We start from the raw sequence: 18,146 nt of genomic DNA, 5'->3' as shown, positions 1-18,146 counted from the left end.
TGACAGTGAAATGGAAACTGAAGCTTTTCTCTTCCTTACTGAAGATCAGATGAAATATTTACCACCTGCCCACTTCTGATCATTCTTACCTAAGAGTCATATCTAACCATGGACAGATCAGAAAAGATGGTCACTTCATGCAAAATATCCAAAGCATCTTTTAAAATAATTGCAGAGCCTCCACAAAAGAGAGACAAAACATACAGGAAAAAAAACTATCTCTGGTAGCACCTATCAAAACTGAGGCTGGAGAAGAGACAGATGTCTTCCTTTGAAAGGCTAGGAGACAGGAGAACTGAGAAATTTCTAACACTTCTTTACATCAGAAAACGCTATTTCTTTTCATGACTATTTGAAAATTACCCAGTATTACACAAAATCTGATTAAATTTTGAAATGAGTTTACCTTCCTTAAAATTTCTGGAACCACATTCTGACAGACTGCAATCCTCTTTCTATAGATGATCCCTGTTGACACATCTAGAAACAGAAAATGTTTACACTCAAAAAAAAAAAACTGAAGGAAATGTACTCTTATTTTAATGTCAATAAAATTTTTAATATCAACCTCAATTTTCTATATGGAGAATTCCTAAAGAAAATGTTTAGCTCAAAACCCAGCTTCCCTGACCACTTTTTTGGACCAAATCCCTCCAAATATATGTGAACCCACCAGGCTCCTCTGTCCACGGGATTCTCCAGGCAAGAACACTGGAGTGGATTGCCATGCTCGCCTCCAAGGGAATCTTCCCGACCCAGGGATCAAACTCAGGTCTCCTACATTGCAGGCAGATTGTTTACTATCTGAGCCACCACTGAAGCACATTCTAAAGTCAAGGACAAAGAACTGCAAATGGGGACTTCCCCAGAAGTCCAGTGGTTATGACTCCTCCTGCTAACGCAGGTGGCGTGGGTTCGATCCCTGGTCTGGGAACTAAGGTCCAACATGCTGCAGGGTACAGCCAAAAGAAAGTTTTTTAAATAATAGAATAAGAAAGTCTATTTCTGAAGTCTCCAATGAGACTTTTAAAAAGACTCACAAATTGTTCACTGCTCTGGACTATCAATGTCAACACTCCAGTGGCCATGGCCAATGAGCCTTCTGCTCAGCTCCAGCTAAGAATGTTTTAACAAAACAATGGAGAATCTAATTCTGTCACCATCCTCACCAAATGAGTTTTCAAGCACCAATTTCTGGCTACGAATTAAACCTATTATTAATTACATTAGGCATTCTCTTCTGTCATAGGGAAGCAGACTCTCTGTGGCTGGAACTAATCTGTTCCGGAAAAAAGTTTACAGAATACCATTAAGGGCATTAAAAAAAAATGTGATAAATTTGAGTTGAAAAAAAAAATGAAAGCAAATCAAAGAAAAATATAAACTCTGAAGTGTTGTCTTTTGCTCTATGAATTACATGACTCAGCCAAGTTCCTTCACAGTTTCTCAAAGCTTGGACTATAACACTGTAACAGTCCTGAACCTTGGTGCAAACACCTTGAATGCTCTGAAGCTGTTGGGAGGATGAAAACCTGGTTCATCTCCTCTGCTCACTGGCACCCTTTGGCCATCTCATCCAATGTCTGCAGCACGCATAGAGAAAATGGATGAGCCACTCCTGGAGGCGAAGATACCCCTGTCGATTGCAGAAACTATGATTAACCACTTTGGAATATGCATGCTGTTCTATTGCTTGATTCTTCTCAACAACCTAAAGGCAGGCTGTTATTACTTTCCCATTTGACAGATGAAGAAATAGAGCCTCCAAGAAGTTAGGTCATGTAGATAGGAACGAAATCAGGACCTGAAATCAAACTTCTCTAATACCATGTAAAACCTTTCTCCCATGAGTGCAGGTACCTGAGAAAATCATTTTTCATCCTATTTATAGAGCTATGGAAATGCAGAAAAGACCCTCGCAAAGACAGTTGTCTCTTCACCAAGCAGAGAGAAGGCCTCAGAGTCACGAAATGAAGAGCAGCATCTCATGTTTTCCTAGAAGAGGTTCAAGAGCCTGGTAGACAGGACCTGGCTGCCTGGCTGTCTCCAAAGGTTTATACGTTGACAATGAGCACCATTATAGCTTCCTTCATTGCCTAACTCTCGTGTTCAAACACTGAGGGTGAAAACACTTCTACCGGAGATGTGAAGGACAGAACAGGAAAGACCCCTACACTCCAGTCCAGCGGTCAATAAACATCTTCTGTAGAGTGCCAGAGAGTAAATAAATATGTTAGGTTTTGTGGGCCATACAGTCTCTGCTACAAATCTACTGTTGTGATAAGGAAAGAGGCACAGGTAACACATAAAAAAATGGGCATAGCTGGGTGCCAATAAAACTTTATTTACAACAACAGGCAACACAAGGATAATTTGTCAAGCCCTGCTCTAGTCAATACTGAACCATATTGTTAAGCACAGTTCTGACTCCATAATCCAATCACTTTACAGTCACATCTCATATACATGCTATTAGTCACACCTATTTCGTCATAAAATGATATGTGAATATATTAAAGGACATAGCCATGTAACCTCAGTTACGTTACTTAACCTCTCTATACCCTGGTTTCTTCATTCATTAAAAAGGAATTATATCGTTCTGAGGATTAAGTTAATAAAAGTACCTGGTACACATTAAGTATTGAAAAATGTTAACTGTCACAGCTGTCATCAATTCTTAATGGAGAAGACAAGAATGAAAGGCAAGCCTTCTACTTCTGAAAAGGCTGGGTGCTCTTTCTGATCAGCCACCTCGAATACAGAGCTATACGTTTTAATAATCTGTTTAAAATATCACAGGCCATACACACACACAGAGACACACATCTTTACAAAACTCAGTAACACTTACCTTTTCTTTCCTCCACAGTTTTTACGGAGATGACATTTTTATCCATGGGGTTTGGATACTAAATAAAAACACACAAAGAAAAATTACCATTCATTTTACTTTATAGCAACCACTTATTTGCACAAACAGTAAATCCTTTACAAGCAATCTCTAGGGGCTTCCCAGGTGGCGCTAGTGGTAGAGAACCTGCTTGCCAATGCAGGAGACCCAGGAGATGCAGGTTCGATCCCTGGGTTGGGAAGATCACCTGGAGAAGTGAATGGATACCCATTCCAGTATTCTTGTCTGAAGAATCCCATGGACAGAAGAGCCAGGTGGGCTACAGTCCATGGGACTGCAGAGTCTGATGCAATTGAAGTGACTTCACATAACACACACAAGCAATCTCTAAGGCCAGTTTGCAATCAAGTGTCTTAATTTTACTAATTCAGAATAGATCAGCGAGATGCTGTTATCAATTGTACCTGTATGAAATCTAGAGAAACCATCTTTGGAATCATCCTAGCTCTGGGTGGAGAAGGGAAGGTTAGGTTAAGCTTAATAACAATACTGGGCTTCCCTAGTAGCACAGACGGTAAAGAGTCTGCCCGCAATGTGGGAGACCAGGGTTCCATCCCTGGGTCAGGAAGATCCCCTGGAGAAGGGAATGGCAACCCACTCCAGTACTCTTGCCTAGAAAATTCCGCGGACAGACCATGGGGTCGCAAGGAGTCGGACATGACTGAGCACTAAACAGCAACAATAATAATACTATTAATATTGAACCAGCCTTACATAACTCAGGAGTATTCTTTGTACGAGGAGGCACTGTGCTAAACGCTTTACTTGCATGATCTTTTTTAAAATCAGCCTCTCTGTTGTGACTGGGTCATGGGATATCATTGTCTTTCAAAACTAAATGGAAACTAAAGAAAATCAGAAAACTTAAGGTCACCCAGCTGGTTAATAGTAGAGCCACAAAGTTAAACCCGGCCTAAAACCAGTGCATTCCTTCACTGTTGTCCTTTACTACTGCCTGGTGGGCTGGGTGAGCATCACAGGAGTGTAATCACAGGAGTCCGTGCCAGGTCCTCAGTAAGTGTGTCTATGTGCACGGCTGAGTCACTGAGCTGTCCAACAGAAACTGGCACAGCATCGTAAATCAACTGCATTTCAATAAAGAAAAATAAAATAAATGCAAAATAAATACTTTATGGATTAAATTCCCCTGAAACACAATTTGGACGTTAAAAGAGCTGATAATAGCTACCAGTTTTGTCCTAGGCAGCTAAATACATTATTTCAGTTTAATTTTCAAAACTGTTCCTTAAGTTACATGCTGGGGTGTTTTTTGTTTTTTTTTTTCCCCTTCCACCTGTGAGAAATAAGGCTTGGATAAACTAGGTAATTTGCTTAAAATCACTTAGTTAATGAGCGTCAAGACTGTAATTTAGCCACAGATACTTTCCTTTGCCTTCAAGGCCTGCCCACCTAACCTATTTTCAAACATCTCAGTCACTCAGATCCCACCCTTTCCATGTCTCGGATGCAAAAAAAAGAGACTCGGAGGGTAGAAGTCCTCAAAGCTATAGGACAAGCAGGCTGCTCACCAGGCCTGCTGAGCGCCCCTCAGGTTCTGTTCCCAGAGGCACACTGCTTCCTTGTGAGATCTAATCCGAGAGGAAAATCACAGGGAAGTCTTATCCAAAGCAGCGTAAGGTGCTGAGGGGGAGACCAGAGCAGCGGACAGGTGGGGGCGTGGGCAGGAGACAGAGCCCTCCACTTGGTAAGCTTGAGCTGTAGGCTTTCTGAACCCAGGAAATGGTGAAGGAAATTCAGTGAGCAGGGTTCTCCCCAACCCCACAACAGCTGTGTGCCCGCGAGAATCCATGTGTGTACGTATGTGTGGATAAGAGGTTGACTCACTGATTTTCAGGGAAAAGGGTCCATCACTTTCACACATTCTTAAAGATATCTGTGGCCCAAAAAACTAGGGATTGGAATACAGACTCTGAAAGAGCAGGGCTTCTCTATCCCCACCACCTAGCAGTGCCTGGCATGTAGTAGGCACTCAATGAATATCTGCTGAATGAACGAACCATCTAGAAGATAAACCTCAGTGACTTCCAGGATAGATGTAGAAACTAAACCTTACCCCCTTCAGGGACCAAGGGCACCGATTTATGAAGAGGGCAGTGGGCTCCATTCTCAACGCCAAACCAGACCTCAGGCCATAAGCTCTGCCAGTCACACTTCCACCCGGACAACTGAATTCTTGAGAACTAATCAACAATACTTTTTTTTTTCCTTTGGCCACACTGCAAGACTTTCAGTATCTTAGTTCTCTGACCAAGGATCGAACCCAACCCTGGCACTGAAAGCATCAAGTTCTAACTACTGGACAACCAAGGAATTCCCCATATTTATTCATTCATTCATGTTTGCCACGGGGGGGTGGGGGGGGGAAATGCTCAAAATTACAATGCCTGTTTTCTTGAAGTTTAACTTTCAGTGTTTTTTGAAGATAATGTTCATCACAGGGGATCAGGTTTAACTATTGTGTTTCTCAGCAAGGGGGCCTCACACAACACACTTGAAGTTAGCAAGGTATCTGAGACTCACACAGATGTCCGTAATTTTTAAGTGTGTGTGTATGTATACATCAGAACTTTTATATTAAGGTAAAATCAGAGTATGAGAATATTGCCCTACTCTAATTCTAGTTTACACTTTGTCTTATATTCATCAATATACCCTGACTGATGAATATTAGAAATACACTGTAAATAGCAGGAAGATGGCTGAACTAAATTACAAAGGAAGCTGTAAATGTAGTCACCAGAGAAGGCTAATGATAAAAATTTCCCAAGTTCTGATGACTGCACAAAATTAGCAGTGAAATTCCTAAAGATTACAAACTCAAAGAAGAGCTGATTCTTTGAGACCCTGATGCTGGGAAAGATTGAAGGCAAAAGCAGAAGGGGCAGTAGACGATGAAATGGTTAGCCAGCATCACTGACATGAGTCTGAGCAAATTCCAGGAGATAGTGGAGGACAGCGAAGCCTGTTGTGCTGCAGTCTGTGGGGTCGCAGAGAGTCAGACATGACTGAGCGACTGAACAACAAACTCAAATGGTTTATTTATGCTTTTCTACAACTTTAATATTTGCTTATTAAGGTAAAGGGTATCAATTTAAATAATAGCAAAAATATTCTTCATTTAACAATTTTCTTGTCTACGCAGGCACTGTTTCATGCACTAGAATAAAGGAATAAAACAAAACTGTAGATTCTTAGAAAATTTACATGTTAGAAAAATATAATATAATAATGAGAAAATAAATCAGACTAAGGGATGATAGGATGGGAAACTGTGAAGAGGGGTCAGTGTAAAATACTTATGCTTAGTCGCTTCAGTCATGTCCAACTCTATACGACCCCATGGACTGTAGCCCGCCAGGCTCCTCTGTCCATAGGGATTCTCCAGGGGAGAATACTGGAGTAGGTAGCCATGCCCTCCTCCAGGTAAAATACTTAAGGGTCACTAACAAGACAATTCTTATAACTTACTAAGTAAAACGGAAGTTGTCTCAGTCAAACACAAGAAATCCTAGACTATTCACTTCAGTAAACTCATTTGCAAAACTCAAGTCATTTTCCTGTGCAACTACTTTTGCAGTTGAATAGATGTGAAGCCTCAAGTTTCCTTCCGTAGAAGAATGGGAACAGAAATCAGAGGTCTATTCACAAAAGCTAAATACTGTGCCATAAAAGGCATATATTTTAAGTTGCTTTAAAGATTTATTGTGCTGAGGCTCCCCCTACCTGGCATCACTGAAATGATCTGATACCATCTTGTGGTGACTTGAACATTCATGATTTAACTCACAAACATTTATCTGAAGTCAGACAACAAGGGACCCAGAGAGGGAAGCCTGCTCAGAGAAGGTCACCACCAGGAATGCCAATTTGGGAAGACAGGAAGCAGGTGAGCAGGTTTCTCTGGACACCTTTACAAACACAGTGGGACAGTGGAAAGGATCAAGCCAGATTGTGATCGAGCACATCAAAGAATTACTGAGCATCTACTATCTGTGCAGAGTGCTGTAGTAGAGGTCACCATATGTATTATATCTCATTTCATCCTCAAAACAAGTAAATCTATTAAAATGCATTAAGATAAGGAGCCTCATGTTGAAAACATAATGGCATATGGAACTTCTCTGAAAGTCCAAAGGTGAAGACTTCGCTCTCCAAGGCAGGGGGTGCTGGTTCGATCCCTGGTCAGGGAACTAAGATCCCACATGACTCACGGCCAAAAAACAGAAGCAGTATTTTAACAAATTCAATAAAGACTTGAAAAAAAGTGGTTCACATTTAAAAAAAAAAAACCTTTAAAATAAAACAGAAACAAACAAAAAACCATAATGGCATAAAGCCTGAACATGTGCAGGGCAACCCTGGGATCCTCTGGTCTCTACTTCACACTAATGACTCTCATGGAAGCAAAGTGCTCTGATGACCCAGATATCAGCCAAGAACCCTACCGTCCTTGGACCTGGTACATCCAGTGGACCACAGACTGCAGTGGCTAAGAACTACCACACAGAGATTTGCACATTTGCCAAACTTTCTGGGTGACACAAGGGATTTTTCAAGGTATATTTGAGTTCATTTTGAATTTACTTACAATTCTTACTTTCTTCACAGAATAGATAAACTAGTCCCTTACCCTTTTCTTGAGATATAAATGTGTTGCAAATATCACTGCTTATATTCTATGTATGTAAGTCTAACAAGGGTAAAATATAGACTTCTCCTACATTGTCATATACCTTGCTTTCATTTGTTTTTTACATATTAAAAGGCAAGAAGCCAGAAACTGCAAAATAAGAGGTAAAAAACACAAAAAACATTAAAACAAACAGTTAGCTATGAAGAGTGAGAGGCCAAGAAAGAGTATCTAACTATAGGAACAACAGTCAATATACTTCTGGGAGTAGATTCATGAAGATAGGGTATATTTACCTTTTTTATTTACATGAGGGATAAATATAATAAGCTTTCATAAAGCTTACTCTTAAGAGAGTGGAGCTATTACAATATCAACTTTCGGGACTTCCCTAGTGGTCCAAATTAAGAATCTGCCTTCCAATGCAGGGAACATGAGTTTGATCCCTCGCCGGGGGACTAAGATCCCACGTGGCACCAGGCAAGTAAGCCAGCAGGCCACAGCTAGAGAAAGCCGACACGCTGCAACAAAGAGTGCAGCCAAAACAATTTTCTTAATAAATATTTAAATAAAATGCCAACTTCCCAAAAAAGTCAGAAGTCAGTGCCTGCCTTTTATAAAACTCCCACCAAAAAAAGTCAATGACCTCCAAAGGAGCCATTGTTTACCAACTTGCAAACACCATTATCCAAGAGAGCACAAGCGCAAGGAAGCAGTTAGCTGATATATCTGTATTAGTCCTGCAAAGAAGGCCATAGGGACCGAAAATCAGTCTGGGATGTTAACATATTAGTTTTATAAGCATTAAGGGAATCTTTGCTACCCAGGCTGCTGCCAAATGCATGCATGCAGAGGGCTAGAGCTGCTGAAAGAGATTTGGCGTTTAGTTATACAAAGAAATCACCGTGGGCTGTGCCAAACTCCCTTTACGAGCTACATGCAACAGTCTATCTTAGAAGAAAAGCACAGTTGATTGTAAAATAAAATATAAAATACCAAGATCAAGTGATTAATCAAAATGTCAATATCAGAGACTAAACATAGTGAAGTCAACAGACATTTCAAATGGTTGTTCCCTGGCCTTTTCAGTAGGAGGATGAAGCAGAAAGAACCAAGGACAAGAAGCCAGGACCTGTAGACCATGATGCTGTCACCTGTGAACCCCAGGCGATGGACCACCAGGTGATCCTCAAAGGCGCTCCTGGTAGGACAAGTTCTGATTCTGAACAACAGCCAGCCACCCTCATTCATGCCAAAATGTCCCAATGACTGGCAACGACATAATGAAATTCTTTAAAAAGAATGATTTATACAATTGAACAAAGGAAAATCCTCTTCCCTAAACATTAAAGGCATACAGGAACCCAGCGCATTTAGAGATACAATGTCTACAAAATAACTGATAGGTACTGTTTGAAAGCAACCATGATTCAGAAAGCACTAAGGAACTGAGGAGGAGACAAAGACACAACTAAATGCAATGCGGGATCCTGGATCCCACAGCATAGGATTGAATCCTATACTGAAAAAAAATAGCATATTAGTAAACAACTGCCAAAACTTGAATAAACTCTGTTATAAGAGTTAATTAACATGGTATCAGTGGTAATTCCCTCATTTTATAAACTATACAGTAGTTTGGGGAAGTTAAGGATACTGGAATTTTCTGGTTCTGCAAGATTTTGTAAGTTGATGGAAGCTTAAGAAATAAACAAAATTAAAATAAAGACAGCCTGGAAAACAGAAAGGATTTTAGAATCCAAGAGACCTCAGTTGAAGCCCACCTATGGGAAGCTCAGAAACATTATTTTATCTTAGTCTGCCTGTTTCTTCCTCTGTGAAATTAGAAAAAGGAACAAAACAAAAACAAAAAGTCCCTACCTCAAAGAGTTGTTACAGGAATTCAAGGAAATAATTTTATGTAAAATGTAACACTGGGCACCTTACTGGTTTGCTACTAAAAAAAGAATCACTATTTTTGATAACTTAGTTTCAAGACTTCAGTCTTTATCTTGTAATTTACTGTGGTGTGATATTAAGTATACTATTAGTATCCATTTGCAATCCAGATATATTTAAATGATTCTTCAAAAATTAATAGATGTTTCCTATATTCCTAGATTAGTAAAGCCTTACAAGCTCATGCTTTAACCAGTTCATAATTTGTATGAGTACTCCCAGATACTTTCCTGCCCACAAGCATGAAGGAAAGCACCGCACTGGAGCAGAGAGTACTCTGTACTCTAAAAGCTCTTGTAGATTTATAATTAAAACATCAATCTTGCCCTACAGGGTATGTCTGTGATATGTCCTTAAGAAGGCACTTATAACAAAAAATATAAAATAACTTACCTCCCTTTATCCCCCATAATAGTGAGCTCCTTGAGGCCAGGGCTAGTTTTACTTAGCTTTTCATCTCCCAGAGGCCAAACGATACACAGAGCTATTGGGAATTTCTATTAGAAAACATATAAAGAATGTTTAACTATTAGTTCTTTGACAGTTAAAAATCTCCTATCTTTCAGGCACTGATTAAGCCATAATCTCTACTAGGTGACTTACTAAGTATGCTTTGGTACTATTTAAATGCCAATTAAAAAGTTAATCATAATTCAAATGCACACCTTTATTCAGGCTCACTACTGACTTTCCTGGTGGCTCACTCAGTAAAGAGTCTGCCTGCAATGTGGGAGACCCAAGCTCAATCCTTGGGTCAGGAAGACCTCCTGGAGAAGGAAATGGCGACCCACTCCAGTATTCTTGCCTGGAGAATTTCATGGACAGAGGAGCCTGGTGGGCTCCAGTCCATGGGGTCACAAAGAGTCGGACACGACTGAGTGACTGAACATTCACTTTCTCCCCTTTATTAGTCCACGTTAGTAAATCTCTCTGCAGGAATACCGTGTGGCACCTACCGTGTGGCTACATTAAACTATGAATATTGTATGCACTGTGTTCACTATCCAACTTACTTCCTCCCAATGACTCCAGAAGATATTATTAATATTATTGTTTTGCAGATGAGGAAACTGAGGCATAGAAAAGTGAAATGACTTGCCCAAACTCACAGCTAGAAGCTTCCGGACCCCTAGCTGATGTCAGAGCCCATGCTCTTCCTTTCTGCAACTTCTCCTTCCTGTTGTGCCTAATTTTCTAATAGAATTGAGGAGAGGAAGTTAAAAGTGAAGAAGGACTATCACAGTGTGAACAAAAAGATAAATAACCACATGTTAACCCAGGCCTATCATTTGTCAGATCACTTATTTTGGAAATACAGGTCCACCTCAAATATTTCAGGAACTCTGCACAGAGAGATGCTCCACACATTTAAGTGCCAGATTTGCAAGGGAGAAAAGACAGGATCAGAAATGGAAACATTATTAATTACCCAATCAACTTTCTACTCTAAATGGAAATAGCCATTCATAAATCTCCTTTATGAGTTTAAGGGAAAACATTCAAACCATCTTGTTCAGAACATCAGGCTCCTGGCTAGAATAAATAAAACCTGAAGCCACTGTGTTGAAGCAAAGAAATTATTTTACTCTGTCCATTTTGTTACAGTGCCCAAAGTAAGGACATGCTACTGAATCCCACACCAACTTCAGCCTGAAATTGCATAAGGCTAAATCCCAGAAGAGAATATTTCACTCATTCATTCAATAAGGATTTGCTGACTATCTACTATGTCAAATATCTCTTTGGATATTTGAGATACATCAGGAACAGATGATAAAACCTTCATCCATGAAGCTTACACTCTATTCACAATGGCTCTTTTTTGCCTATAGCATAACAAGAAAATCAACCTGAAGGGCTTCCTTGGCGGTTCAGTGGTTAAGACTCCACACTTCCGATTCAGGGGGGCGAAGGTTCCATACCTGGTCCAGGAACTATTAAGATCCCATATGCCACATGGCATGGCCAAACAATTAAACAAAAAAGAAAGACAGGCAATGAACCTGAACAACTCGATGGTGAGAAAAACCGTAACTTCTCTGGTTTCATTTGTGAATAAACAAGAAAAATCCAGGCACAATCAATGCTCTCTGAGTCCTTCTTTATGACTTTCAATTCCAAGTAGACAAAATTTAGGATATCGTTTAGAAAGAAACTCTTAAAAAAATATAGGAATCCAGTTTACCATGCAAGGCAAGCCCATGAAAGAGCCCACATGAGCTTTCAAAGATGGGGAAGACTAGCAGCTGCCATATCCACCTATGCAATAGTATGCTCTGTTTCTGGGTGGTTTTAAGCAAAAGAAAGGAAGCAGCTGTAAATGATGAGAAGTACAAAGCTGAGAGTCATACAAAGAAACAAACCAAAACACACTGTCAAGAGCACTGACACTGTAGTTCACAGAAAGTACAGTTTAGCATCTGATGAATAAACTATTTTGGTTTTCACAGCATTCCTCCATGAAGAGTTCATTGAGAAACATTACACTCCAGGAACAAAGAGTATTGAGGTGTTTGTTTTCAAGGTGCCACTTAACTTTGAAAGCATGTAGCTAATATATTGCCTGTGGTATCCAACAGGCAGGTGTGAGAAGAGCAAACATTCCTAAGGTTTTAAAAATAGTAGGATATTATAACTTGGAAGGCAAGCCCTAACATACCAAAAGCCAGAGATCAGTCAACTCCATTTAAAATAGAATTTCCTCACTGCTGTAGCGCCTTCAAACATACCATTGTGCAAAATCAGATTAAATGCTTCCCAGAGATCCTCAGATGATTGTCCCTTCTGCAAAGCACTTCCCTTTGAATAAAAAAATACATAAAGACTAAAAGAGAAAGAAAAGTATATTATGCCAAAAGGATCCTTCTTACTATCTTATGCTTAAAAAAAAAATTCTAGTCAACTGTTAGATGTTTGATTCTCACAAAAATACTGGGAGATTGGTGGGGTACACAGCATACCATTTCACATAAAAGAAATTAAGACAGTAGGGTTGACTCACACAGGTGTGCATGTTGCTCACTGCACAAGGGTTTCCAGCCAAGCCGGCCAGTGAGCACAGGACTGTAACCACACAGAAGGAGGAGCACTTTTTTCTAACTTGCATTAACAGCCCCACATACTTCCCACTAGTCCCATTTACTGTGAGCTTATGGGGTAAGCCACCTCAACAATGCCTCTTTCTAATTTGCACAAGGGCACAGTATAGAATGGTGGAAACTCTTTCCCAAGACCACCCCAAAACTGCTTGTATTGAAGGAAGCACAATGACTGGAATCTAGGTCTACTGACTTCCAGCTCATGACTTTAAATGAAGGTGAAAATTCTCACAGGAAACGAATTTACTGACTTCCTAGAGATAGTCACTTAGCCCCATCCAGGGATCACTGGAAGGACTGCTTTGCGATGAGAAGTATGCAGTGTCCACACTAGACGTGCAATGTCCACACTAGACGTGCAGTGTCCACTGCACCAGAGGTGCACTGACCCATCTCTAGACCTTTTCTACAGGTGTTCTCCTCCCCTTTCCCTGGCCTTGCCTTTCAAATATCCTCCTCAGTCTTTATTTACCATATGCCAGGCACTTTGCTAAGTATTTTATAAGAATTCTTTCCAGGACTTGCCTGGCGGTCCAGTGGTTAAGACTCTGAGCTGTGGTACAAAACAAGACAAGCCACCAAAATGAGAAGCCCATCAATGCATCTGGAGAAAGTCTGGGCCCAGCAATGAAAGCCCAGCACAACCAAAAACAAACTAACTAATTAATTAATTTTAAAAAAGAATCCTTCCAGAGCTTAACTGAACCCAGCTAGATAAGTGACCACAGTTGTAACACAAGGCACCTAGAAACCATCCACCTGAGCCCAGTCAATCCACAGAAACATAGAAATGTGAGAATTAAAAGCTTACCATTGGTTTAGGCCACTAAATCATTTTAGGGTGATTGGTTACACAGCAAGAGATAATCACAAGAAGCAACAGTTAAAACCAGACATGGAACAACTGACTGGTTCAAAATTGGGAAAGAAGTACCACAAGGCTGTATATTGTCACCGGGCTTGTTTAACTTCCAGGCAGAGTACATCATGCAAAATGCCAGGCTGGATGAAGCACAAGCTGGAACCAAGATTGCCAGGAGAAATATCAACAACCTCAGATATGCAGATGATACCATTCTAATGGCAGAAAGTAATGAGAAACTAAAGAGCCTCTTGAAAGTAAAAGAGGAGTAAAAAAGCTGGTTTAAAACTCAACATTGAAAAAACTAAGATCATGGCATCCAGTCCCATCAGTTCAAGGCAAACAGACGGGGAAAAAATGCAAACAGTGACAGATTTTATTTTCTTCGGCTCCCAAATCACTGTGAACGATGACTGCAGCCATGAAATTAAACGATGCTTGCTCCTTAGAAGAAAAGCTATGACAAACCTAGACAGAATATTAAAAAGCAGAGACATCACTTTGCCAATAAAAGTGCATATTGTCAAAGCTATGTTTTTTCCAGTGTCACATACAGATGTGAGAGTTGGACCATAAAGAAGGCAGACCACCAAAGAATTGATGCTTTCAAACTGTGGTGCTGGAGAAGACTCTTGAGAGTCCCTTGGACAGCAAGGAGATCAAACCAGTCAATCTAAAGGAAATCAACCCTGAATATTCACTGATGCTGAAGCTGACACCTCATTAGAAGGGCTGACTCATTAGAAGAGACCCTGACACTGGGAAAGATTGAGGGCAGCAGGAGAAGGGGATGACAGAGGATGAGATGGTTGGATGATATCACTGACTCGATGGACATGAGTTTGAGGAAACTCTGGGAGATGGTGAAGGACATGGAAGCCTGGCATGCTGTAGTCCATGGGGTCATAAAGAGTAGGACTAGGACATATTTGAGTGAACATCAACAAAGAGATAACTGAAACAATATATTTTCTCCCCCTCTTATCTTCAAAGCTATACCCTTAAACCAGGCATAAGGGGGTCCAGAGAGATGAATAAACCCTGAGTGAAGACTGTGGGCAAAAAGAAACGGAGACTGGATACAGAGCACTGCAAAGCTGAGTCTGCAACACTGTATTCCCTCAGTGATTATCTGGGTGCCTCCTATGTGCGAGGTAGCACAGCCCAGTTATTAGGGCTATGGGCTTGGATTCAGGTGTGTTGAAATCCTGGCTCTCCCACTTGCTAGCTATAAGAACTTGGAAAAGTTCCTTAAACTTCTCTGAACCTCAGCTTCTCCAACCATAACTACTTCCAGAAGCTGCTGGGAGGAAAAGACAAGGTAATGTAGGAAAGCACTTTCTCCCCCTACCCCTAGGAAACTAGGAAACCCCTCTCATGCTTTGGCCATAACGTCACAAACGCCACTTTCTCAAGGAAGCCTTCCCTAATGGCACCCTCCAAACTTCCCAACTCCTGTGTACTTTCCCAGTGCAAACACACATCATCAGCTGGAGTTATGTGTTCGCTTATTAATCATTTATTCATGTTAGTCACACCCACTAGAGACCATCAGCTCCCTGAGAAGAGAGTCTGTCTATGGTGCCCTATACCCAGAACAGAGCCTGCCACCCAGAAGAAAAGTGTCTTTAAACATCTGCTGAATGCAAGAAAAGCAGTTAGCCCAGAAGTCTGACTCATGCGAAGTATTCTCTAAATGAGTCTGGCCCTGAGCTATGTGCTTCTGTGGTAAGCTTCCTTCCACTAATAAGCTTCCTACCCAGAGGAAGCTTATTAGAGTCTAATGAGGAAAAAGACACATGCAGAACTATCCAACACTGTCAAAGATGGTCACTGAGGCCCAAAGTGTCCCTCAATGCCAAGGGACATTGCATGAGAGGAGTTTTCTAGTTTCCCTAGGGGTAGGGGGAGAAAGTGCTTTCCTACATTACCTTGTCTTTTCCTCCCAGCAGCTTCTGGAAGTAGTTATAGTTGACTTCCATTCCACTGTCTGGAGAAGCTGAGGTTCAGAGAAGTTTAAGGAACTTTTCCAAGTTCTTATAGCTAGCAAGTGGGAGAGCCAGGATTTCAACACATCTGAATCCAAGCCCATACCCCTAATCACTAGGCTGTGCTACCTTGCACATAGTAGGCACTCAGATAATCATTGAGGGAATACTAACAAGGCAGAGATTACCTTGTGATGGGAATACCCCAGAAAGGCTTTCCAAAGGAGCAGTGGCATTAGAGAACTCACATTTGTTAGTGCCAGTCCTAACAAAAAATGGGGTGGTGGCTTTTTCTCTTTAGGGCCCAGAAGCCTAGTCTAAGGCAAAGTCTACATCAGATCAATAAATAATTTATTTGTTCACTCATTCATCACTCATTAGATGTATATTGAGTACCTAGGAAGTGCCAGGTACTATTCTAAATATGAGATCAATTAACAATGTCAAAAAGCTGGCATTCCACCCCCAAAAGGCCTCAATAGCAACCCCATCATAACCAGGGTCCCACTCACTCCTCTCTGACCTGGGCCCCCAACAGTATCACCTCCTCTAATGGAGGTCAGGTCTTATCTCTTTTAAAAAAATATACATCTCCAGGAACTTCCCTAGTGGTCCAATGGCTAAGACTCCAGGCTCCCAATGCAGGGGCCCTGGGTTCAATCCCTGGTCAGGGAACTAGACCTCACATGCCGCAACTAAAAAGAAAAGGATCCCGCAGGCCACAACTATGACTGGATGCAATCAAATAATTTTTTTTAATAAATTTAAAAACCCATCTCCAGGCTTCCAGAGAGTATTGCCAGTGGAGGCTTCCCAAGATAAAATACAATTCTTACAAATCTCCTTAAGATGTAAGCTGAAAGGTCTTCTGATACCACACTCTCATCTGTGGACAAAGAATGTCACCTGCCATTTCGGTAAACACACAATGTTATGGCACAAATCTTTCAGCCTCTGAGGCCATCTCTGAGGGTGCACCCTGAGGGGATTCAGGACAGAGAAAAACAGGATAAAGGCCCTAGACAGTTAAGGAGCTTATCAAAGGAATTTCATGAGTCCGGACTCTTGAATTATTCCATACACAGAAAAGCATTAATTCCATTAACTTGAGATGTCTGGTTTTCTTTCAATAGCAGTAATCTTTGGACAGTCAACTATCCTTTTCTTTGTTTAAACTCATATATTCTGGCTCCTCCCTAAACCTCTTCCAACCAATCCCTCAGAGCTATCTGAGAGACTATATCCAGGCTTAGTCCTCAGCAAGCCTGCCCAATAAAAATCTAATTCTCAACTCTTAGGCTGTGCTTTTTTTTTTAATAGAACACATCTTAGATGAAGAAACTGAAGCCTCCAGAGAGAAGATGACCCTTGACCAACATCATCAAGTGAACTAACTAAAAGCAGAACCAGACTAGAACCCAGGGGTCCCACATCCCAGGTCTGGATGCTTGATTTTTCAAAGAATTTCCTATTCTACCGTTACAAGCCACAGTTCCAAGAAAAGCCCTTGAGATAAAGAGAACCACTGACTACTGAGCCTAGATTGTACAGTTACAGTAGCGCGAATAACCGTAACCTTTCAAAGAACTTAACAGGCAAGCGTCAGTCACTGTGATAAGCACTCTGTGGGAAGTATTTCACTTGAATCCTCACACTCCTAAGTTGGTACTATTATTTTTTCCCATTTTACAGATTACAAAACTAAGGCATGGAGGCGCCCAAAGCCCCACCCACAGCTGTTAACAAAAGAGAAAGGGGTGAAGTGGTAGAACGACAGTGCAGAGTAAACTAGGATGGCGGCATCAACGGCCCCCACTAGCTTTGACTCAGTAAATGATGTATTTACTGGAGACATCGACAAGCTCTGTGCAACCTCAATGGGGCTCCAGAGCCGGGGCTCCCCGCGCCTCTCCCTCCAGCTGCGGCAGTTGTGAACGTGATGCCAAGCACCGAGCCTTTCCCTCATCCTGGAGGGGGAGCCTTCGAGGAAATCCACCCCCGCCCTCGCCCGGCACATCCCAGAGGCAAAGCCCGCAGCTGGATGGGGACCTCCGCGCGGGCAGAGGGGAGCCGAGCGGAGGAAGGGAACTTCGGACGCCGCTGCCGGGAGAGCAGACGGCCTGGCCGCGGGGGCAGCGCGGGAGAACGCGAGCCCCGGCCGAGCCCGAGCGGGCAGAGTACCTTTCGGAGGAAGCTGGCGACCACCTGCTCGAAGGGGTACTTGAACACCTCGTGCACGTCCACGGTGACCCCCATCCCGGCGCGCAGACCACGCGTCCGCCAGCACACTGCCGCCGGAGCTCCGACTGAGCCGGGCCGCAGGCGTCCAAGCCCGGGAAGCCTAAGGGGCGTGGGGGTTTTTTCTCTTCCTTTTTCAAACTTTCGAAACTTTATTGTCCACTCGGAAAAACAGACAGTTGGCACGCCCCCTTTCCCTTCCCGGTCCCCTTCCGCCAGTCTGGGCTGCAGGCGAGGGAGGTGCCGGGCCCCCGGGCGGTGTCGGCAGGAGGCGTCAGGAGCGGCCCCGCCCCACCCTGGCTCCGGCTCCGCCCCTCCCCGGTCTGATCACACCTCGCCCACGCCAAGCCACGCCCCATGGCCTCGCCACGCCCCCACGGCCTCGCCTCGCCCCATGGCCTCGCCATGCGCACCTCTGCGGACCCGAGTTTCCACC

The 18,146-nt window shown here is 42.3% G+C and overlaps 1 protein-coding gene across 4 annotated transcripts in view; it reads right to left on the bottom strand.

Moving 5' to 3' along the window:
* Window positions 1-17,914, bottom strand: part of PRELID2 (PRELI domain containing 2) — a 102,388-nt gene extending 84,474 nt beyond the window's left edge. For all 4 annotated transcript variants that reach the window (XR_006268986.1, XR_006268988.1, XR_006268987.1 and 1 more), the window contains exons 1-3: window positions 17,654-17,914; window positions 2,855-2,912; window positions 407-480 (exon numbers count right to left, since the gene is read on the bottom strand). Coding sequence is in view for 1 of the 4 variants with exons in the window: in XM_043465113.1 (XP_043321048.1) it covers window positions 407-480; window positions 2,855-2,912; window positions 17,654-17,728 (207 nt within the window). In the remaining 3 variants the exon portion in view is untranslated. The remainder of the gene's footprint in view (window positions 1-406; window positions 481-2,854; window positions 2,913-17,653) is intronic.
* Between the last annotated feature and the right edge of the window lie 232 nt (window positions 17,915-18,146).

The sequence above is a fragment of the Cervus canadensis genome, chromosome 4, assembly GCF_019320065.1.
Source record: "Cervus canadensis isolate Bull #8, Minnesota chromosome 4, ASM1932006v1, whole genome shotgun sequence".
Taxonomy (NCBI): Eukaryota; Metazoa; Chordata; class Mammalia; order Artiodactyla; family Cervidae; genus Cervus; species Cervus canadensis.
This window is presented reverse-complemented; position numbering and strand designations above follow the sequence as displayed.